The sequence below is a fragment of the Haliotis rubra genome, unplaced genomic scaffold (assembly GCF_003918875.1).
Source record: "Haliotis rubra isolate DU_JTF1 unplaced genomic scaffold, ASM391887v1 Scf664, whole genome shotgun sequence".
In the NCBI taxonomy this organism is placed as follows: Eukaryota; Metazoa; Mollusca; class Gastropoda; order Lepetellida; family Haliotidae; genus Haliotis; species Haliotis rubra.
In genome coordinates this window covers 192,171-217,722 of record NW_025767373.1, presented here as the reverse complement: position 1 = coordinate 217,722, position 25,552 = coordinate 192,171, and the positions used below count along the sequence as shown (strand labels likewise).

At 41.1% G+C, this 25,552-nt stretch overlaps 1 protein-coding gene across 2 annotated transcripts; it reads right to left on the bottom strand.

Annotated features, from left to right (window-relative positions):
- Nucleotides 1-576: 576 nt before the first annotated feature.
- On the bottom strand, nt 577-25,552 carry LOC124257516 (kelch-like protein 12). Of its 2 annotated transcripts, none has more exons than XM_046691602.1 (11): nt 25,469-25,552; nt 21,039-21,285; nt 18,812-18,965; nt 17,901-18,118; nt 16,729-16,878; nt 16,266-16,380; nt 15,031-15,137; nt 14,560-14,752; nt 12,286-12,543; nt 11,146-11,332; nt 577-4,129 (listed from the first exon to the last, which is right to left on the bottom strand). In XM_046691602.1, the coding sequence occupies exons 2-11, from the start codon at nt 21,234-21,236 to the stop codon at nt 4,000-4,002; spliced, it is 1,710 nt and encodes a 569-aa protein (XP_046547558.1). In that variant the 5' UTR covers nt 21,237-21,285; nt 25,469-25,552; the 3' UTR covers nt 577-3,999. The 2 variants fall into 2 exon arrangements, with proteins under 2 accessions (XP_046547558.1, XP_046547557.1); XM_046691601.1 differs by having other exon boundaries at nt 21,039-21,282; nt 25,469-25,537.

The window sequence follows — 25,552 nt, the reverse complement described above, 5'->3', positions numbered from 1 at the left end:
ATAGGGAACCGAACCCGGGTCTTTGGCGTGACAAGTGAACACTTTAACCACTAGGCTACCCCACTGTCCTGCTACTCCAAAGAAGTTAGGCACCACATAATCCCAACAGTTACTATGGCAACGTGAAAGAATGGGGTGGTCCATAACTTGGTTTGAGAAGCATACATGATCTGTGGACAACATTATCTTAACTTATTCAGGCTGGTCTAAATACAAGCACAAAAATATGTTTACATTAAAACTTTATCAGAGGTTTAAGATTTAAGTCAAAGAAGTATAAAAACACAAAACAATATGTGTCTGGTCTCATGCAGAAATGAAACCGAAATCTGAACCTTTGACGATTAAGTTGTGTACAACATGAATATATTAACCACACAATATGGTGTTATAAATGTTCACTGACTGACTGACTGAGTTTGGTTTTACGCCGCTTTTAGCAATATTCCAGCAATATCACGGCGGGGGACACCAGAATTGGGCTTCACTCATTGTACCCATGTGGGGATTCGAACCCAGGTCTTCGGCGTGACGAGCCAACGCTTTAACCACTAGACTAACCCATCGCCCTAAATGTTCACAACTAGCAGAACAACATACAAAGGCATGTAGACTCCCTCTGTCAATGGTATACAAATTAATCATACAATAGAAACTATATTCAAAACACAACATGTATAATTAAACATACACTTTTCAGTTTAAATATTTTTGGTCACATCTCTGAACAAAGTAATGGCATACAACTCTGATGGATTATTCCCTGAAAGTGTATCACTTGTAATGGCCATCCATAGTCTTTGTTTAATTATCATTCACATGAATCTCGAGGGAGTTGCAGAGTGAAGCTTCAAATATATAATTTATCACAGATAGATTTACAGATAAGTAGACTGTTAGAATGAAAACACTGTTATGTTCTTCTCCATTCCAACTGGACACAGTTTAACACCACACTCCACAATATTCCAGCAGTTTGACAGTGATTTCTGAATAATCAAATCTGAACCAGACAATCCAGTGATTGAAAGCATCAGCATCAGGGAGGATAACAGCAAACACACTCTGATCCATTGACAGGGTTAATAAGTGCTTATAGTATATAAATAGATTATCAATATTACTTTTATTTGAGATACATATGTGTTCAAGACCAAACTTTCAGTTATGTTCAGAGATGAGACCATACCGTAATCATGTCAAATGATTTACACAAAGGCATATCCTGTGCTGGCTGCTTGTATGTTACTATAGTTACACCCAAAAAACATCATGCCACATAAAGAATCATTTCACGTACACATCTTTAAGTCTGACCATGATACCACAAAACAACAAAGGAAAACTTTCACATTCAACAATAAATGCAAGACAATGCTTTCCAGTATCTTAATATAATACTGTAACCATGGTAACAACAGTACATTGAAAACATCCCCCTGTTACTGCTCTATCAACAGGATGCTGTTCTCTATTATTCTAAATATTTGGAAATAAGATAGGTAATGCTTTAATGCTTTTGTTTCCATCCATTTACTGGAACACAAATACTGCTGAAGAAAATGGTGACAGGTAGTTTGAAAGTTTTATGTTCAGGATAATAACTTCTTCCTTCTAGCTACTTACAGCAATAGGTGATGTTAAGATCGAACAGGAACCAGAAGTTAGTCATACTAACGAGTTAGTGGGTTTTGTTTACACTGCTTTTAGCAATTTGACAGCAATATCACGGCAGGGGGACACCTCAAATGGGCTTCACACATTGTACCCATGTGGTTTAACATGCTTTCTCGTATGTATGTCCACTGTGCATGTCTACTGTCAAGGTCATTTAAAGCAAGGTCACCATGAAACTGATTCAGTCAGAGAAGAACTATAATAATCGCAATAATTAAACAAGTACAGCCTGAAATAGCTTAAAACAGGGACTCCTCGCACACGAAATAGCAAAATCAAAAAATCAAAAAACGAAATCTGTGACTGAATATTTCGCAGTGATGGTTCAATTTGAAAAGAAAACATAAGTCTGATAACAGACACAATTGCAATGCCTGTAACTACTCCAGTGTTCTAGAATAGGTGGGTCTGTGTTAGAGACTGTAGTGAAAAAGTAACAAATAATTATTTTATTTACAGTTATTCACACACAAAATACTGACCATCGGAATGTTCCAAAATATACAGCTTCTATTCAAATACTCATTCATAAATTACAATTATCGACAATCTGCTGAACATCTTCAAAACAATAACCAATATATTAACCTTCAACCTGTGTTGAGGTTAGTATCTCACCTTGATGATCTACTATTCATTGTACCAGTATTCTGAATACTGCACTCTTCATGGTTCAGGCAAACTGTCTGTCACCATCTACAATACGACCGTGACTATAATGTGAAACCCTTCTGAAAACTTCAAACATTACTTGATATACCCCATCTATTTTACAATCCCAAGAGAAGAACATGATCAAAGCATACAGATTTGTAAATGTTTTAATAAAACATTTACCAAACTCATTACTGTAACCTGAAACAGCTGGAAAATATGTGATATTTTCTACCCCATGATCCTGCACATTGAAAGTGCCACATACTTGCATCATGGCAACTGATGTAAGGTACAGACTTTCACCACACCCAAGAGTGAGTTTAGTTTTATACCGCTTTTAGCAATATTCCAGCAATATCATGGAGGGGGGACACCAGAAATGGGCTTCACACATTGTACACATGTGTGGAATCGAACCTGGATCTTCCATGCTAAGTGACCACTGTAGCCACTAGGCTACCCCACACCACCCTGGACTATCAGGTGTGTTAGACATGAGTTATATAATGTGAATACTCTGTATTTATTCACTGCTACAGCTTCATGTTGATCCTGATACAATTTACATTATGTTAAACATACAGTTGTCAATCATTATCATGGTTGAACATAGCCTCAATGAACACACAGCAACAAGTAAGATAGTGATGCAGATGGTTTTACACTGTTTTTACCAATATCAGGGCAGGGGACACCAGAAATGGATTTCACATATTGTAGCCATGTGGGGAATCGAACCTGGATCTTCAGCAAGACAAGCGAATACTTAAACCACTCGGCTACCCCACTTAGTGATCAGCGAGATTGAGAATGACATCAATTGAGAATGACATCAATTGAGAATGACAAGTTCGTGGTGTGTGAGTCCAATAAGCTTATCATAGACTGGAGACATAAAACTCTGGATACAAGAAGATGGTATCACTACTGATATCACAGTTCAATGCCACGTCATGCACAGGTCACCTGGTCAAATCTCGAAGTGTTTAACAGGTGAACCAAGCCACAAACATTCAAACATTCACCCCAACAAATACCTTTTTTTGTACACCAGTTACCATTACCACACCTCTATTCATACAAATTTTTTTTATTACTTACATGAATTGAAACAATAAATAAATAGAAGAATATATAGATAAAGTAAAGAAGAATCTCTTGAATTGGTAATCTCTTCAAGAAAATCATTTGTCTTCTTGTAGACAAGACACAGTTGTCTGTCAGATGTGAACGACTCCTCATCAGTAGAGCGAGAACTGGCTGCATCAGCTGAGCATCGTGTACCAGGTTTTTGTGTTGTCAGACTTCACATATCATGGCTATGTAATATTGTTTTGAACATACTCTAAAATCTTAAAAATAGAAACTAAGATTTTTGATAACTTGACATTCAGAGGGGATGTGTTTCCAAATGAATCGTATAAAATTGGTGTTTAAATCATGTCTTATATGAAAAGCAGAACACTTCACAAAATTACCTATGATGACGACATATTGCCAGTTGGTCGTAACCTTGGTAACAAAAGGCAGTAACCTGGGTACCAATGATATGGTACCTTGGTATCCCTTCATTCTGTGCTTCTTTTTGGGCGTGAACACCGACAGTACAACAGTGCAACCACACTGCCCAGAGAGATAGAGTTGTAGCATATCCCAAGGTCAAGGTCAAGGCATTCTGACCACAGCAATGCCGGCATCACACCTGGGCGTCTGCATGCAGCTTTCCAGGATCTCCCACATGTCTGTCATGGGATCATAAGCTTCCACAGTGTTCAGAAGGGTGTTGCCATCATATCTGTAACCATGGTAACAACAAAATACATTTACAACAGTTTGATAAATAAATAAATAAATAAATAAATAAATATATAAATAATGTAATTTTCAGTAAAATTGATATTTTATACTTATCCCGTATTATTGCTAGGAAACTTGTATCTCCTTTTGAAGCTCCCTTAAAAAGCTACAGAATAACTCTTCACTCTCTCCCGAATAAATAAATAAATTGAATAATAAGTATAAAATATCAATTTTACTCAGAAAATTACATATTTTTCCTTATCCTGACTCATGTATTATTGCTTGTAGAATCCTCAATGGATTTTGTGGTGGGTCAAGCCACTTCTGGATTCCAATTGGGGTGATTTACGCCTTGCATACCCCCCTATGGGAACTTCCTGGTAGCACTTCAAATTTACTGCTAGGCTCTGCTGCTGTAACCCTTACTTCCAGCTTTCTCTGATGGGGGGACCACAATTGTCAACTTTTGGTCCTTACTTCTGTTAACATTATATGTGGATTTTAACAACTCCATATCTTGATGCATGCATCAAGTGGAGAAGTGACCCTTCTTATGTACGAGTACATCCTTACAAGTACTGGGTCTATCACTCATGTTAGTCTATCTTAGACGTGCACATGGACTCTAAAGCTCTAACTCCCCAGAGTGTTGGCTTTTGCAAGTCACGTGATAAAGGGGCTTGGAGACTCTGTCTCAGCCTTTAGTGGAACTGTCAGTTGTTGTGCTACAACAAGAGGGTCGAAATGGTGAATGCCGGAGACGCCCTCGTGGCTGCATGCCTCTCAGGTAGTGGTTTGCAAACACCATGTCCGGATTCCCAGAAGCAGCCCTCCATTATCGTAGTGATGGAGCAGTTTCCATGTAGAGCGAAAAGTTGACGCCAGAGCTCTAATTTCATGTGGATTGGAGGCTCGTGAGGATCAAGTCCTGCTGCTTTGTAGGCCCTTAGAATGACAGATCTCATCCATATTGATATTGTAGTGCGAGAGATCTCTGTCTGTGTCTCTGCCGATATAGGGATGAAAAGACACTTGAATTTCCGTCTCCTGGTCGTAGACCTTTGTAGGTAGACTTTTAATGCTCTTACTGGGCACAAGGATAGGTCCTGTGTGACCTGAGGCCCAAGGACTGATGATAATGCTGGGATGTGGAATTGTCTATCAGGTTGACCTGGTAGTTGATTCTTTGCTATAAAGTCCCATCTTAGACCCATATGTACGATGTTTCGATGCTCATCAAAACATGTCTTTTCAAAGTCCAGAGCATGTATTTCCGACATCCTTGCTGCTGTTGCTAAGGCAATCAGAAATAGAGTTTTCTGTGTCAAGAACTCATAAGATGTCCTATCTAATGGTTCATAAGCGTCACTGGTGAGATGCTGTAGAACTATATTGAGGTCCCAAGCCAAAGCTTTAAATCTCTGTTGTTGGTCCTTCAACTTGAAGGATCGTAGTAAGGTCAGTCTCTCTGGTACCTTAGTCAGTTTTACACTCGTCCTCATGGTGATAACTGAGCTCAATGCCGCTAGGTATGTTGAGAGTGTTGAACCTTTTAACCGCTTTGCTTGTCTTAGATGATAAAGATAGTCCGCCACTTGAGGGTGTGTTGCTTTCAAGGCTGTGAAGCCTTTCCTGAAAGCATAGGTCTCAAAGCTTAAGCCACTTCTGTCGGCCCTACAAGTTGCGGGTTGATTTGGCGTAAGCTAGCGTGGACGCGCTGCTACCCTGGCGGAGTATCCTCGCTTATTCAAGCAAGCCTTGATACGGTCCATGCGTGTAGGCGGAACACTGTGAGGTTCCCGTGTGCTTGCTTGGTGTGCAGATGTACTAGCAAGTTCGTCCACTCTGGTAGTTGCATTTGAGGAGGTCCTAGTTCTTGCATGAGAATGGGAAACCACATTCTCGCTGGCCAATAAGGCGCAAGCAAAATCAATTGCAGGTTCCTCGTCTGCTTGATTTTCTGCAACACTTGCTGTATTAGAGCTGGAGGCGGGAACGCGTAAGCGTTTAGTCCTTCCCAATAGATGCTTAGAGCATCTGTTGCCCATGCTCGTGGATCTGGTATTGGAGAGACGAATGTTGCTAGTTGATTGTTGAATCTTGTGGCGAACAAGTCTATGAGCGGAGCTCCTATTGATTGTATGGTTTGACCTCTGGTTGTAGCATCCATTCTGTTGGGGATGGTTGTGTTGGACGAGATAGGGCGTCTGCTATCACATTCTTTGCTCCTGGAATGTGGCAAGCTTATGTGTAGATGTTCAGATTGTCCAATATGGTGAACAGATGAAAGCAGAGATCCAGAAGGTTCGCCAACCTTGTTGATCCTTGTCCGTATGGATCATCAGATAAGCATTTCTTAGAATGCTGGTCCAGTGAAGTATGGCGTTTATTACTGCTTTCATCTCTAGCATGTTGATATGCAGATTTTCTTCCTGTAACGTCCATTTCCCAGCTGACACTTTGTTGTCGAGGTGCGCTCTCCATCCCTGAAGGGATGCATCTACATAGAGATGAGTGTTGCACTCCGGCTCTACTAAGTAGGTCTCTCCGCAACCATTCGATCTCAAAGTCCACCATAGTAGATATGGTTTTAGTCCGTCCAGAAGTCCGACGGGGTCCGGATGGCCATTCACTAAGATTTGGAGTGGCATAGATGTAGTCTCCCTCTGCAAGTCATGTGCTGACGTGAGAGGACTGAGTAGGCTCTGCCAACTTCATAGTAATAACGGAGAGAGTAGTGCTTGAGATACAATGGCTTGTATCTAGATCCAACGATCGTGAAACCCTTGCCATGTCCGTAAGGGAAACGAAGCAATGTCCGACTCTGTGACTGCCATCGTTGTGAATTCTATATAAGGTAGACTCGCTGCCCTAACCAAAAGTCCGTCAAACGTATGTTGCTGCAATTCGCCTGATGAACCGTCTTCAATGCTGACAGGGAAGGTCTCTGACCCCATGAAGACAGTCGAATCATGTAGTTCCCGTCTAACTGGACTGTAATTGAGGCATTCCTCCCACGTTGAAAGGTTGTTGTCACTTGTAAACAATTCCCTGACATGTGAACTTCGTCCTACTTCTGCGCGGGCTTGTCTCATGGACCAATCAAAATGAAGCATTTTTGATTCCTTTAGCTTCCCGATGTGGCGTCACCGGTGTAGCAGAAAAAGGTCCTTGTAGAATCTTGTGCAGTCGTTGATATCTTATCAACACTTCGGTCTTGTCCATAGCCTTCGGAGTTACCGCAGTGACCACGCGACTGTATAGAGGGTTGAATGGTAAACGCCGAAAGATTTAGCCGCGTAATACCGATGTAGGTAGGCTGTTTTCCTGGCTGCTGTGACTGTTACTTCAGTCCTGAAGATAATGCAGTCGTCCTTTTATACAGATGATCAGCTGAAGTCCACACCTCCTCAGCTGCCATCTGTAGACTGCATTCATCGATCTCAATGAAGCGTCAGAAAATACCCTCTTTGTGTTGAAACACACAGGTCCTTGTAGAGTTGATGCTCAACTTTGTTGTAAGTTCTACAAAGGAGTGGTTGATGATTTTGTAGTTTACATCAATCTCTGGAGCCTTTATGCAGGGTCCCATGTAAAGTAAGCGGGAATTCCCAAGCTTGGGCGTTGGGAATATGTTGACTTTGTAACTTCATAGCCTTAGCAAGGCTGTGCTGAACCACCAATGTGAATACCTGAAGATCTACTGCATAAGTGAAGATCTCTATATGGACATGAGTCCCTCCTGGATTCTTCAGATACATCTCTAACCTTTGAGAAGGTGTAGGTTGTTAGCACCAAGGAGTGCAGTTAGTCCCGTTATTATCTTCTGATGTAGATATATCTATCTAAAAATTCTCAACGATGTGAATCCGGTCCTGGATTCAGTCTGAAGATCTCGCGAGGTGATGAATTCGGACAAGAGTACCCCTCTGAACTTCAACATGTGTCCCTCTGTCTTTATGCGAAGCGAAGATTTCTTCCTCCATGCTGAAGAGTTCCTTCGTATAGGCTCACAACGAAGATCAAGCTCTGAGAGTGAAGTGGGATGGTCCAAGGACGTCTATATTAATCGTCGAAACTGCAGAGCATGACTGTCAAGTGCGTGATCCTTCACACATTTCTTCATGCCGATTACCTCCACGCAGCTTAGTCCTTTGGAAACTAGGCGAACCGTCCATTAGGTCCATCATTTGCTGCATAAAAATACCCGTGTTGAAGGTCTGCGGCGACTGCAGATGTAGTGACGCATCTGAGAGTGTTGAGGCTTTTGTGTTTGAACTGTGGGATATTTGGAGACTGGAACTTTGTTGCCTTCCTGAAGGCTGCGTCCAAGGTCCTCAGGTACGCCCGAGACCGGGTCAATTGGAGGTAGGGTGATTGTGTCTACATCATCGTCCTTCATTAGGTACGTGAATGCTTCATTCTCTTCTTTAGCGGGTGACACTAGGTCCAGTCCATTAGCCATCCAATATTTTATTTCTGAGTCCGAAAATATGATTCCCCATCGCCCCTCTGTATCATGTCCAGTTGGATATGATCGTTGAGTATCCTCCCTGCATGGAGATCTGCGTGGCAATCTGTGTGGAGATGAGTACGTAGAACTATGTGTAGTTCTAAGAGGAGATCTGTATGGCGACCTGCGTGGAGGTGAGCGTCTACGTGTCTGGGGTTGCCTTCGCGAAGGCAATATATTCCTATGTGGTGAATCCTGTGACGACCTGCATGGTGATGGTGACATTCTTGATGATCTATCTGATGACCTTCGCGCAGGTGAGAGATTTTGTTGAGGGTCTGAGTCCTGAGACGTCTCTCTGTATGTTCTTGGAGGTGTAAGCCTCTCTGTGATGTAGGTAGCCTGCGAGAAGGCTCTTCATTAGCTTCATCATCAGATGACGATCTATTTTGGTCGGATGAATGTCCCTTCCTTCGCAGAGGTTCGTTGACGTCGTGCAGGGTAGGTCTGCTCTTAGTCCTAGAGCTAGAACCTCTTGTAGATATCTCAGATGCACCACCGGTGCGGGGTCCTTCGTGCAGCACTGGTCCCTCTTGTCGGTTGATGACTTGAGCATGAGAGGCGGCTGCCTGACCATCATGCAAGGTCCTTTCCTGCGCGAAGCGCTTCTCCATCAGGTCCATCATCTGTTGAATGTCTGCGACGACTGTAGAGATGACGCATGTGAGAGGGTAGCGATATGGTCCAGGGATCGCTGTACCTCATGGGTCCCTGCTGCCAGTGTAGAAGTAACTCAGACTGCGTCGATAATGTTGCTGACGTTACCGTTGCTGAGGCCTGCGTCTTCTTCTTATGCAGTATCTCTGGGATGAGGATAGGTGGTTCTTCGTACAAGCCTATTTCTTCCATCGGGACGATCTCGGCAGAGAAGGTCCTTGTAGTCTGTGAAGAGCTCCCAGTAGATCTCGTTGAAGCCTTAGGGGTGTAAAGCTTCTTCTGCAACGAAGATGGCCTCTTCTTCTTCGTATGGGTTGAGGAGTTGTCCGACGTAGAAGATCTTTTCTTCGACGTAATGGCGGACTTCATCCCATGCCCATCTTCTGAAGACGCCTCCGGCAGGTCACTGGATGGAAGTATGTCGTCTGACAACGACAGACAGCTCTTTAAGGACTCAGCCGGTTTAGCCATGACTTGTAACAGCCGCCTGGATTTATCCTTAGCATGTCTAAGTACAGAGAAATAATAATTATTAAATTCAATTTTTTGTTAGTTGCTGACATAATTTACAGCGAGAGCTGGAAGTACATATTGTTGTGCAACTAGGGCACAATAAATGCGGGTCTGCAGGAGAGAACCTAAACCTACAACGAAAACAGGTTTTCATGAAATGTAAACAAACTGAACAATCACGCGAAACCGTGAATAAACAGTCAAATTGCTAATAAATTTCAAACCATATTGTAGAAGGATACTCCCTGAAACCTTATAAAGGTAACTTATAGGGTAATAACTAAGTTAGCAAAGGATATAGTGCCGTGTTGGAGACACAGGTGCTCTCCCAACCGTCCACTAGGGCGAAGAAGGAGAGAGTGAAGAATGGGAAGATGGGTGGTGCCGTTTTCCCGCCAAAATGGAGAGGGAGGCAACTCGTGGTGAGTAGTGATTTTACGTCTGCTTTTTTTAAGGGAGCTTCAAAAAGGAGATACAAGTTTGCGGGAAGAGGGAGACAAGCAATAATACATGAGTCAGGATAAGGAAAAATAATAAATAAATAAAGAAAGAAAGAAAGAAAGAAAAAAGAAAGAAAGAAAGAAAAAAAGAAAAATTAACAACATTAAATAGACTGCATCCAATTGTGAACTGATGTTTCCATAAATTATGGAACTAAATTTCTGATGAAAATGATATTGATGTTGCCATGCCAAGGGCTATGTTTTTTAGTTTAGGTGCAAGCTGGGATTTATGTCCCGTTTTACAAACTTCCCATATCTTTTAAAACAGGGACCACTGAAATGTGATTTACATATTGCACCAATGTGAAAGGTCAGGAAATGCACTGACCACAAAGCTAATGCCAACTACCGCTAGTGCAGAAAATTTACAAGATATCTTATCATTTACTTATTTCTAGGGTTAAAAAATCATAAAAACACAGTTTCTAGATTTTCAGCACATACTAAAAAATTTCACTTTGAGATGAGTTTAAGGTGATCAGAAATCAGATACACTGAAACACTGTGTTCTGACACATGAAGTAGTGGTAAGTGAGTGAGTGAGTGAGTTTAGTTTTACGCCGCACTCAGCAATATTCCAGCTATCTGGCGGCGGTCTGTAAATAATCGAGTCTGGACTAGACAATCCAGTGATCAACAGCATGAGTATCGATCTGCGCAATTGGGAACCGATGACATGTGTCAACCAAGCCAGAGAGTCTGACCACCCGATCCCGTTAGTCGCCTCTTACGACAAACATAGTTGCCTTTTGAGGCAAGCATGGGTTGCTGAAGACCTATTCTACCCCGGATCTTCATGGGTCAGTAGTGGTAAGATCTCCTTACCCTGCTACAACTGTGAGTCTCCCCCTGACCACACATGCCCCCACATAACACCGGGGGATCCTCATGTGGTGTAGGGACGTCCAGTGGTTGGAGCTCGGGTCGTAACTCTCCACCGTGGCCAGGTGTTCAGTCCCGTCGTAACCCCCACACACATAGATGATGTCATTTAGCACTGCCACACCTGCTCCTGAAGAGGAAATTATGGCAAATAAACCAGATGTCAGCTCCACAGTGTCCACATGCCATAATGGATACTTGCACTGCCGTATATGACGTCATAATGTCACAGAACAACGACGTCACCTAACAGTAGCAAGAGAACAAGGGAGATAATCATGCTTTGGATGGTAACAAGTTTTCCTTCAGGGTCCAAAATTCTTATTATAATTTCTATCTGTATACTGTCTGATAGATGAATTTTATAAACTTAGTGCACATATTCTTTGTTTCTTATTTTTCTCTGTTTTCTTGAATATTGGTCGGTGATTTATCCTCAGAATGCAAGGTATGAAATAACTGTGTACAACATTAAACTATAGAACCATATTTATCCAGACAGTCTGTTCCTTTGATACTGCCCTTAGCATTTATTTCAGCTCTCAAAAATGCATGCCAAAATACCTCAGCCTTTCAATAGCTGTGTGATTTTATAATGTTTAGAGCAGGGTAAAATCTACACTTAAATATACGGTATTCACTCAAACCTTTTTATTAAGCTAACTGACAAATTGAAATAATTTTTTTTTAATTTCCAAAGAGTTCACATAGAATTACTGGAAAAATACTGGCAATTTTCAACATTTTGTTTTGTCTTGTTTGTTGTTGCTGCACTCCACAATATTCCAGCTGTATGGCAGTGGCCTATAAATAATCAAGTCTGGACCAGACATTCCAGTGATCAACATTTTGAGCATCGATGTACACAATATTTGGACGTGGTGACATCATGTGTCAACCAAGTCAGTAAGCCTGTGTTGCTGAAAACAAATTCTAAACCAGATCTTCACAGGTAGTTAACAAATGTAGAATCACAGCCAGGGCAAATCAGGGATTCAGACCCGTAAATATACGTTTCAGATAGTTAACTCTCCCAGTCCACAAGATTTAGATACCTGGTGTAGACAAAAACAACAAGGATACCTGACCGCTGGATGGACATGCTGGTAATCGTTGACCACTCCTCCGTGGCAGGGTTGTACCTCTCAGCTGAGTTCAAGAGGTTGATGCCATCGTATCCCCCAATACAGTAGATGTGATCGCCAGCCACCACGAGTCCTGCCCCCTCACGTCCTATAGACATGCCATTCAGCATGGTCCAGTCGTCGGTGCTGGGGTTGTACCTCTCCATGCTTGTGTGCCGTGTGTAGCCATCGAACCCTCCACACACATAGATGTGATCTGCGGGAAATAGAGGAACAGATAAGGTTGTGTTTAGTTTGCCTCTTGCTATGTCACCAGACTGTAAATAATTGAGCCTGGACCAGCCAATCCTGTGATTGATGTTATGAGCATCAATCTGAGCAATTGGGACGTACTCCAACCATCCAGTCTTGCCACTTATAAATGCCTGGGTTGTTGGGACAAATTCTAACAAAGATCTTCACTATGGAAGAGATAAGAATGTCTGGTCATTGTTTCTGGTAAGATTCTGAACAGGGGCGGTGTTCTAAGTACTATAGATTTCTGGAAGTTTCTAGAACAGATGGACTCATCCTGCAGGAGAAACGGCCTACAAGAAAGTATTGAGATGAGGTGGGGTGAGGTGAAATTAGGTTTAACGTCGTACTTGAGAATATTTCGCTCATATGACGCCGTGCATGCGTGTGTATGTGTATGTGCGGCTGCTTGTACTAGCTCAGACTGAAGCTGGTTTTATAGTGCTAGCCCACTGAGATACCATGCCGCAGTGAAGCATGAATACCCCACTCAGACACATTATACTGACTCCGAGCCGACCAGTCCTTGTTGTACCCATTAATGCCGAGCGCCAGGCAGGGACCAACAAGTACCATATTTTAACGTCTTTTGGTATGACGCGGTCAGGGATCGAACCCGCAACCTTCTGCTCTCCGGGCGGACGCTCTAACCACTACACCACGGAGGCGGTCAGAAAGTATTGAGAGTATATAAGAGGGGCAAATACATGCATACCATCTTTAACATCACATCAACACCAGCAGTGTGTGAAGACCATGTTGAACTCTAGATTCCCAGCATAAGCTGTTTAGGAAGCTTCACCACTGCATGTCGTACAAAATCAATGACCACCCCACTTCCCCATATATAAACATATTTTATGTACAAAATTGCTGACCCCCCTAGTACCTGTAGCTCCCCAGAACAAAATGGGTGACCCCCTAGCTCCCCAGAACAAAATGGGTGACGACACCCACCCCACCCACCCACCCAAATAAAAAAAATCAATAAAAATCATCATCACTGTGACCCCCTAGCCATAAATTATGAACGGTCCCTAAGCAAACAAATCAGGCAAAAATGAGTAATGCAGCCACACTGGGAATTTAGGGGATTTGGTCACCTTGCTCAGAACACTTGTCTACCATGTCTGCAGAGAATGTCTAGTGTTGTTTTCAAAAGAAAACATTTTTCAGTTCAAAGGTTATGAAATATGAACACTATCACATGTGGTTCTAAGGGCAGCAACTCAAATAATTCATCCCAAATTACCTCCCTTTGATAGTAAATGTAACAAGCTCTTTGCCGTGACAACTTCAACCCACAGCTGTTGTTATCATGGCCATGATCCCAGACACAGTTCACAATCCTTCACTATACTTTCTACCATACTGCAAGGAGCTATGCTTCAACTAGGTCTGATTAACTTGAATGTACTACCCCCTGTAACACATGGCTGTTCCTCTATGGTATATCAGATAGGTGTGGGTAAAAAGTCGAAATAATGTAAATCTTAAATGTTCATCCTTAACAACTGCTCACTACTGTTTGGTTGCAGACAAAAATCAACGAAAGCTGGAAAAAATATTGGATTCTAAATCATGATCACCAGTGTCTGGTACAGTATGTCTAAAGGAAGCACACATCTCAGTTTTCTTTTGAGAGTATGGAGTCAATACTCTAGTCAACAACATTGGTGACAGTGTGGAGGCATTTTTGTATGTTACAATAACCAATATTGTGACGGCAGTCTGTAGATAGTCAAATCTGGACCAGACAATCTAGTGTCTGGCATTCTGATCAGTGATCTATGATATTGGTTTATTGTGACATGCCATAATCTCAGTCACTGAACCTAACCATCTGCTCATCAAGCTGTTTCATTCAACCAGTATAGTTGTCTGGGGGCCAGTTTAAACCTGGGATCTCGATAGGGCACAATGACAGTTAAAGGTGACAAGTGCTTGACTGGGCAATGTTAATTCAACAATAACATACTCTTGTACACACAGCAGCCGGCCAGACCCCTCCGATGGTTCATGGAGGACACAATGGTCCACATGTTCTTATCCTCGGTCATGTCGAGACACTCCGCCATGCTAAGTCGAGACTGACCATCAAATCCTCCGATCACATACAGCTTGCCTTCCAGAGACGCGGCGGACACATATCTTCTTCTTCGTGTTAAACACTGAAATAAAGAAACAATAATCCAATTCTTGTGAATGGGTAAAACAAAATGACTTCCTTGATTATTTAGTGTATCATATGCTCATGTGGTACAGGTACAATTAGATTTTGAATCGGGTGAAACCAACAGTTTTATTCAGTCTGATGCACTGCTGGAAACTCTCCAAAAGTGACACTTGGCATTGCAACACTCACATTGTGAACCATTTTCATACACATTACTAACACACAACTATTCTCAATCAAAGGATATTTAAATAATCCTCTTGGTTTACTCACAGGCAATTTGGTCCATTCTTTGGTTCGGGGGTCATATTTTTCAACTGCATTGACTAGATTCTGTTGAGATCCAAATCCTCCGAGAACAACCAGTGCATCCCCTATTCCTGAAATACAAACAGAAACCAATGTTTCTGAATCCATGACAATATATTTCCCTGTGTAAGGATATTTTTTCAGACCTAAAAAGAGGTCTTTTCGCTTGTTATAAACCACCATTGTTACCTCATCATTCATGCCTGGATTAATAATCCCCATGATCCCTGATTTCAACTTGTCCATCCAACTTACCAATTCAGTGCCAATTAACTACTGGGTTTCCTTGTTATCTTATCACTGTTGTTTCACATGAACATACATAGCTGTCTGTTTCTCAGACTTTTATTCACCTGATGAAGGAGTAAGAACATACTCTGAAACGCTGTGTCTATCAAAATAAAGAAGTTGACATCCATAAATTCTTGCCTTTATGTGTATCACTTCCAAATGCCATTTAAAGACTCTAAAAAGAGGGTAACTATTGGTATCTGATCTCTTGCAAAAACTATTTTTGTGCAAATAAGGTTAAAATGAACCTTGCATTGATCCAGATCGTCAAGTGACTTGACACCCGGAACATATTATCTGTCAGAACAGAGTTGGAGGTAAGCACATCTTACTCTCTTTAGGCCCAGATAACAAAATAACATCAGATATATTAAATATGTTCAAGAAGAATGAACATTCTGTGGGAATCTTTAATTCAATTATCCAGGACTGGCTCCCACTCATTTGCGTAAGACCTAATCCTCTATATCACCCAAAGAAATTCTATCACAGTGATCGCAAACTCCCAGTTTCACTAAACTCTCAATTTCAAAAGTATTTGTAACTCATATTAAACTTTAAAAATACCAGTTTTTGCTGTATTTATCAGATTAACTGCAAGGTTATCTCCCCTATACTTCAGTCCTGTATTCAGCGTCCTCTGTGATCCTGTGATGGGTATTCCAGGAAAAAGTGTGGTTTCGCATCAGTCCTCATCAACTGATCCTGGCTGTGGGGAATTGAACCCGGCCTTCTGCGACATGTCGTCGGCTTCACACCCAGACACACTGGATCATTTACAGGCTGCTGTATCATAGCTGTAACATTCTGCATTACAGAACAAACAAGACAACGATCCTGATTCTCCTCTTCTCCTATAAATGGTAGTATTGCGTGTCCCCACCAAGCTGCAATGTAAGGCTACCTACCTATTCTGTGCTTGGTTCTGTGGCTGACCATCTTCAGGCGGAGGTCAGGTCTAAGGTGGAACTTCTTGGCCTCATCTAGCAGATCCCTACACTTGTGACTCCGTCTCACAAGGTTCTGGAATGGAAGAAGAAGTACTTTCCTCAAACACATCACCAGATTCACCCTTCAGCTAAACCATAAACATGTATCTTACTGCCTCAGGTGGACCATTGTAGTACTTTCCTGACAACATACTGTGTCTTTAGTGAAGGATTTATCAGCGATGTTACATTTTGTCTATTACATAATTTAGTGATTCACTGATTGATTCAGGTCCAATGTTATATTACCATGGCTACAATGCCCAATGTTATATGTATCCTCATGTTGCTATAGCTACAAGGTCCAATGTTACATGTATCCTCATGTTGCTATGGCTGCAAGGTGCACTGGTTACTATAGCTACAAAGTTTCACAGTATACCTCTTGGTCTATAACATCCGTGATGTACCGAGCACTGAGCAGCGGAAGTCGGACATAGTTGAGCAGTTCAGGAAGACACTCACATCGACTCTCTCGGTCGTACTTGACCCAGTCGATCACCGCCTCAAACACAGGTTCCTCACAGTTAACCTGTAAACACACTTTTAAGTTATACCTGCTTCAAGTATACAGAGAGGGGTCCATGTGTGTTGACACCATGGCAAAGGTGCCCTATGAATCTGGCAAATAACGAGTGAGTGTGTTTAGCTTTACACTGCATTCAGCAATATTCCAGCTATATGGCGGCGGTCTGTAAATAATCGAGTCTGGACCAGACAATCCAGTGATCAACAGCATGAGCATCGATCTGCGCAATTGGGTACCGATGACATGTGTCAACCAAGTCAGCGAGTCTGACCACCCGATCCCAATAGTTGCCTCTTACGACAATCACAGTCGCCTTTTGTGGCAAGCATGGGTTGCTGAAGACCTATTCTACCCCGGATCTTCACGGGTCGGCAAATAACGAAAGCTATGTATAAAAAGGTTGACTTCGGAGCAAAACGTGGTATTTGAGCTGATCAAAAGTTTCTAAACAGTGATGAAATATAGATTATGAAGCAATAATCGGGGTGGGGGATGAGGGGAGGTGGGAGAGGAGACAGGTCGTGAAACTCATGACGTGTATTTCCACAAGCATAATTTGAAATAGTGATCAAAGTGACTTTATCATACATACTGGAACAGCACAGTGTTACTGCTGTATTAGCTTATAGTTATACACTTTTCAAACATTTACAAAGAAACTCTTTCACAAATGAAGTGTTCCTTTCAGACTGACTGACCATATCTTGGAAACATGGATGTGACAGTTCTCTCACATAGTTATCTCCCCTGTATCCATGGATACAAAATGGCAGCAACTGAACATGCTCCCTCTAACATTGTAATGTTTAATTTAGAGTGTAGACAAAAGGATCTGCAAGTACAATCACTACCAGTCAGTTTCAAAGACTAGAGCTCCCAAGAAACCGCAATACACATTACAAAACAGATGCTTGCATCACAATATATTCCTGTACAATGTGTGCCAATACCATGCCCTAATACACCACACAATCTGCACTTGATGGATGAAGCATTTCATGAGGGTTCATCGACATCATATCTACCTGAAGTTCATCACTTTTAATTAATCTCTCGATCTCCGCCAGAGGAAGAGTCTTAAACTCCTCCTGCTGAACCACCTCCTCGAAATGATGAAGACTGTATGACTCTGAAGCTTCCCATAATGCCTTGCAGCTGTGCTGTTCAGCAAATATTTTGATTCCAAGGCAATTTGAGGAGTCAAGCTGATTCTCTAAGAAAGAACAACATGCCTCTTTCACACCTGCAAGAAACAAAACAACAAATATTTACCTTTTGACAATCGAGATACAGAATTGGTACGGACAAATAATTAGTTACCCAGCCATTGGAACAGTTTGAAAAAGTGCAAGAAGTATGCAAGCAATAAACCATACTCAGACAGCCATATTCTTTCCCTGATCATCTCCTGTGAACCGATGTCATACACAATCATTTCTAAACTTCTAATGCACCAGATAAATAAATTTGAGCATGAAAGAATCAGTTCATGGATTTAATGCATGATAATATTTCATTTGACGTCTGAATTTCTGGATATAAACAATTATCCTTTCACTTTAAACATGAAAATTGCTTAAACGTTCCCAAGCACACAAATATATTGTCTACATTGCAGCTTTACAAGCCGGGAAACTGCTACAGTTGTTTATATTATGATTTAATTGCTCTAGTATTAATGTCTTGTATATATGATATGTTTTGTATATACTGAAATACTGAATATAGTGCTATCCTCATTTAAGCTCTTAAGTGTCTGTCTTGTATATATGATATGTTTTGTATATACTGAAATACTGAATATAGTGCTATCCTCATTTAAGCTCTTAAGTGTCTGGCAACGGAAACCAACCACTGAACTGCATCAAGTATGCAGCTGTATACAGCTACCTACTACGGAGCTGCAACAAATATGCATCTGGCAACTGTTACCTACCATTCAGCTGCAACAAACACGCAGCCGGCAACAATTCCTGGACATTCTCCACACTGACGTCCACTGTTTCTGTGTATACAAAGTCCAGTAGCTCTCTCATCACATCAGGTGATATCTCATGTAGCTCTATCATAGACTTGTCTCGCTCTGACATCTACAAGGAGAGGAGATTTCTAAAACACCATTCACCTTCTGGAACAATTCTACCTTTATTCTGTGGACTCTGTTTCACTTTGTAGCTTGCAATTTTGATTCCTGTTTAGCAATATCTGTTTATTTTCATTTCAATACATGTGTGATCGCCAAGGTGACCACCTGACATTAATTTTGTGTTTCAGTCCTTTTTCATGTTTCATATTCTAATTTTTCACATCTGTTGCAAAGACCAAGTTCAGACGTCCAACATGTCATTGTTGGGTATATAGCACAACAAAAACTTAAAAGGAATTACCCCTTTACAATTATTACAAAAAATGTGTTTCTTCTTTTGTTGAGTATATGAACTATAAAATGTATACCTCATACATACATCGAGAATACTACCCGAGGTCGCATTACATACGAATTATAATGAACGAGTGTTCTTCTTATGGTATCTGAGGTCAGAAACCATAGGAAGGTCACGAAGTTTCATATGATTCAAATGTTATGAGACCGAAAGTGTGGTATTTCCTTTTATTACCCATGGTATTAAATGACCGAGAAAACCAAAACCGGTTTCATAAAGAGGTCACAAAGAATGTTGGAAGTACACTTTTTGCATGACGCCACACTGTTTGACGCCACTATAATTTGGTAGCGAGCTTGAGGTGACGGATCGAGCCCACCTGTGACCGGGTGTAAAACCTTGGAGTCAACTTTGTGTGCATTTTCATTTATCACCCACATGTACAGTACATGCAACCCTTAAAACCCACGACAAATATGACCAGATGGTGGCCATTTTTGTTATTTTTGCGGTATGGTTTCAAACCTGTGAAACCCAGTTTCATAAAGAGGTTGGAATGGAAGAATGTTGTTCTGTAGTTGACAATATTTGCTGTTGAGATTGACATCCAGTGACGGGACACTTTGAGCAGCTGACGAGCTGGATATGCCTTCAAATGTATATATGATGATGATGATGCCTTCCTCGTCTGCCCCCTTGGTATTATGGTAACCGACGTCATGATGCATGTCAGTTGTCATCGCCTCACACAGCCTCCTACATTAAACTACTCGGTAGCACCCTGTTTCTTAGTTTGCAGTTGCTTCACTGGGCTAACATCAATGGTGGAAACTTTGCGCTTATGTTTTTCGACGCATATACTTTTTTTTATTATAATGTCTCAGTTGGACTCACAATTAAACAGCGATATGGCAAAGTTCCCAATGTTTACATTCCCACAATGCATATAAGTTGTAGAACAAATGAATTCACGTGTTTGTTATGAATGGAAAAGTTGTTCCGTCACAACTTGACCTATTTGAGAGGTCATCGGTTATCCAATCAAATCGTTAGAATCTCAGGTAAAGTCGTTACGACACAGGTCAACGTGATACGACACTCGTGTGACGAGATAAGTATGCAACTACCCATACGTTGACCATGTGGGTAATAATGTAATTTGTAAACATATTTATCCCATACCTATGAATAATATGGACCATTTTGCACATACAATAGTGACTGTCAGCATATGTCGTTATTGACCTCCCGGGCCGAAAATGCATATCAGCCATACCAGCCCTAGGGACGAAAATCTATATCAGTTTTTTTGCTGGCTACTAAACTGGTAAGGAATGAATACACGCAAACGAAAATGCATATCAGCCATATCAGCCCTCGGGACGAAAATCTATATCAGTTCTATTGCCTGGCTACTAAACTGGTAAGGAATGAATACATGCAAACGCTCGAAATGTCAATAAGACGGAGCCTAGTTTATAAAAGAGTTATGTCCCTTAATGTGGTATATGACAGAAAGGTTATGATATGGCCTTCCGCCTGATATGACTGGCGAAGGGGAAACTGTCATGTAATCACCTCTTAATATTGCATATGAACTACATTGTATATATCTCATACAATCCCAAGACTGTTTTGATATCACATATACCAACACTTGTCACAGTGTCAGATTTCTAACCTCATATCAATTGTATCAATGTATGCCTTATATACTCAGTCTGTTCACCACATTTAACCCCAATGCAAGTTGATACAAATAAATATACATTTACAAACCTCATTTGTAAACATTGCACAGAAGTAGTCGCTGCAGGCTGCCAGTACGATCCTGTGTGCAGGGAAGGACTCTCCCATGACCCTGAGAGTGATGTCACACAGGGTGTTGGCCTTGCGGAGGTTGTTCATCGTGGTCAGAATAGACTTGGCATGTTGGTCCGTGACGATCTGTCGGTCAAGGGACATGACTGGCAACATAGTAGAAGGGGCACTTTCTGCTGTCGGACTACCACCTGCTGTGAGGCTTCTGAGACAAGAGAGAGGGACTAAATATTGTAATGTCATTTAGTATATACTACGAGAAACATCATTATATTGTTTTGTGAGACAAAACCTCTCCACAAGGCTGTGTGACAAGGGGGGATGACTCCAACTATCCAATACTCAACTTTGCCACTATTCAAGCAATATTCTAACAGCTCCAGACTTTGGCATTTACATTTCATAGTTTTTAGATACAAATGAGCAGAATTTTTTTCTCAAGATCTCAAAAAATGCCAAACGCCTCTAACTCAATAGGGGCAGTGGGGTAGCCTTGTGGTTAAAGTGTTCGCTCGTCCCAAAGACCCGGGTTCATTTCTCCACATGGGTACAACGTGTGAAGCCCATTTCTGGTGTCCCCTGCCATGATGTTGCTGGAATATTGCTAAAGGTGGCGTGAAACTAAAACCTCACTGACTGATACTAAACTACATGATCAAGATTATAACATTTAAGGCCTCAGTAGAGCATACAAAATTTCAAAATGCAACACATGAGTGATAAAAATTATGTCCGACGCATTTCCCTATTTTCACCTGTACCATAAGTTCCCATGTTTTTCTGGTGAACATCTGACTAGTCTTTGCATTTTTAACTTTTGATAGGTGCCACTAGTAGGGCAGGGTATACTCACCTTGTCAGGAACCCCTGGTATCATCACAATGTGATAGTGATTCATTAACACATGCTCATGGTGTAGTTGCCACTAGTAGGGCAGGGTATACTCACCTTGTCAGGAACCCCTGGTATCATCACTATGTGATAGTGATTCATTAACACATGCTCATGGTGTAGTTGCCACTAGTAGGGCAGGGTATACTCACCTTGTCAGGAACCCCTGGTATCATCACTATGTGATAGTGATTCATTAACACATGCTCATGGTGTAGTTGCCACTAGTAGGGCAGGGTATACTCACCTTGTCAGGAACCCCTGGTATCATCACAATGTGATAGTGATTCATTAACACATGCTCATGGTGTAGTTGCCACTAGTAGGGCAGGGTATACTCACCTTGTCAGGAACCCCTGGTATCATCACAATGTGATAGTGATTCATTAACACATGCTCATGGTGTAGTTGCCACTAGTAGGGCAGGGTATACTCACCTTGTCAGGAACCCCTGGTATCATCACAATGTGATAGTGATTCATTAACACATGCTCATGGTGTAGTTGCCACTAGTAGGGCAGGGTATACTCACCTTGTCAGGAACCCTGGTATCATCACAATGTGATAGTGATTCATTAACACATGCTCATGGTGTAGTTGCCACTAGTAGGGCAGGGTATACTCACCTTGTCAGGAACCCTGGTATCATCACAATGTGATAGTGATTCATTAACACATGCTCATGGTGTAGTTGCCACTAGTAGGGCAGGGTATACTCACCTTGTCAGGAACCCCTGGTATCATCACTATGTGATAGTGATTCATTAACACATGCTCATGGTGTAGTTGCCACTAGTAGGGCAGGGTATACTCACCTTGTCAGGAACCCCTGGTATCATCACAATGTGATAGTGATTCATTAACACATGCTCATGGTGTAGTTGCCACTAGTAGGGCAGGGTATACTCACCTTGTCAGGAACCCCTGGTATCATCACAATGTGATAGTGATTCATTAACACATGCTCATGGTGTAGTTGCCACTAGTAGGGCAGGGTATACTCACCTTGTCAGGAACCCCTGGTATCATCACAATGTGATAGTGATTCATTAACACATGCTCATGGTGTAGTTGCCACTAGTAGGGCAGGGTATACTCACCTTGTCAGGAACCCCTGGTATCATCACAATGTGATAGTGATTCATTAACACATGCTCATGGTGTAGTTGCCACTAGTAGGGCAGGGTATACTCACCTTGTCAGAACCCTGGTATCATCACAATGTGATAGTGATTCATTAACACATGCTCATGGTGTAGTTGCCACTAGTAGGGCAGGGTATACTCACCTTGTCAGGAACCCCTGGTATCATCACAATGTGATAGTGATTCATTAACACATGCTCATGGTGTAGTTGCCACTAGTAGGGCAGGGTATACTCACCTTGTCAGGAACCCCTGGTATCATCACTATGTGATAGTGATTCATTAACACATGCTCATGGTGTAGTTGCCACTAGTAGGGCAGGGTATACTCACCTTGTCAGGAACCCCTGGTATCATCACTATGTGATAGTGATTCATTAACACATGCTCATGGTGTAGTTGCCACTAGTAGGGCAGGGTATACTCACCTTGTCAGGAACCCCTGGTATCATCACTATGTGATAGTGATTCATTAACACATGCTCATGATGCAGTTGGAATTGTACAATCAACTTTGTTTTTAGAAGACATTTCTTATGGCTGTGGAAAGGGTTATGTGTTTCCTTGAATAACCTCCTAGTAGGGACTATGGAAAGTACCTGGGTCTTTTAGAAGGTAAACCTCATCACATGCAATGTTTTTTCAAGGTTATATCAATGCACTCTGAATACAAATCAGGGCAATTAAACAACACAAACAAGATGCAAACATCTATTTAACTAAACTTTAGACAATACAATATGTGATTTGCTATTGCTACATGATGGGGTGTGCTCTACAATAAATGATTGGCCAGACAGAGGGGAGTACTTCACATGCTTAGTTCTGCTAACTGTAACAGAATGTGCTAAGTAAAGACCTACAATGAAAGTAAACACTTTTCTTTGGTCCCGCATGACCAGACAGAGGGGAAGTAAATTACTTAACACATAACTAAATTAGCTTGAGTCGTCTGCTAACTGTAACAGAATAAAATATAGTAAAATACATATGAGAAAAAGTGAGATAAAAATCATGGGTTGTGTTAAAACACTAAGTAAATGTCACTCTTTCCTTCTGATACTTCTGAAGACTCAACATTGCAGGAATATTCAAACTGACCATTCAAATGTAAAAACTGTTACCATGACTACAGCCTATAGTCCGTTTGGCTTAAAAGCGGACCGATGAATTGCAATCTAACTCGAAAACTAATAAAACATAAAATACTCAATAAAACGCTGATCATAATCAAAACATCATACCAACAGAATTTTTGTCCTAAAAATAAAAAAGTTGTTTAACAATCTATCATTAAAATATTGACACAGTTCATCATTTGTTACAAGGGAGGAGTGCAGAGAAAGGGACAGCCAGGTGTTTGAGAACGGATGGAGACGGCACAGCACAGGTTAATGAATAAATAACTTTGTCTGTGAACGTGCTTCTCGAACACCTGGCTGTCCCTTTCTCTGCACTCCTCCCTCGTAACAAACAGTGAACTGTAGATAAGATTAATGTATGTCTAACATGCTTTCATAATAACTTGTAGAACATAATAATGATGGTTTACACTGTTACAAGGGTTAATGAAACACTATATCCAATTCCTGTATTATTTTCCTTGTCATGTTATCGTACAACCATTATTTTGTATTGTCAACTATGTATTGATACCAGAAATTCTATATTCACTGCTAACACTAAGATTAACATATATTATCTATACATATCCAAAATGAATACTTTAATTACAAATACACACATTGTTATATTTTTTAATTGTAAATTATATTCTTTAATTCCTAAATCAATAACAATTTCTAATCAATAACATTTCTACTTGTGGCTGATATAGATACACAATGCCAAAGATTTCGATTGGCTATTTATTTTGATGTCAGTGACAAAATGTGGATACACCAATGGTCGAGGGTACTGCCTATACTACTGTTACAGTTTCAGCAACACCAATGAGACATCACTGAAATATTCCTGTCTCATCATAATAAACTAAATTTAAATGGTCTCTGAAATTAAAGTAATGTCAAAATATCATACTGAATAAACATATTTTTTTTCTTCTCGCGGTATTTTCAAACAGAATGAGCATTTGCACATTGCAAACACAATTTGATATCATTTTGCATGCACTATGGCACACTACATCTACTAAATCGTTTAATGTTACAAATTTACACATATCGTCAAATGCCAAATGTGACACACTGTCACAGATAGAAAAATGAAAATACAATTATTAATCGCAAACGACATAATTCCAGTGTTAGTCTCTGCAACGACTAAACAGGTACAAAGATTACTACTTTCTACGTAAAACAACAAAAATACATGAAACTGTGTCCTGGTTACCCGACTCTGAATGAACGATGCACTGGCTATGTTTACAAATGACGTGCCGTCATGTTGGTGTCGCAGCCACTTCCGCATTGACTC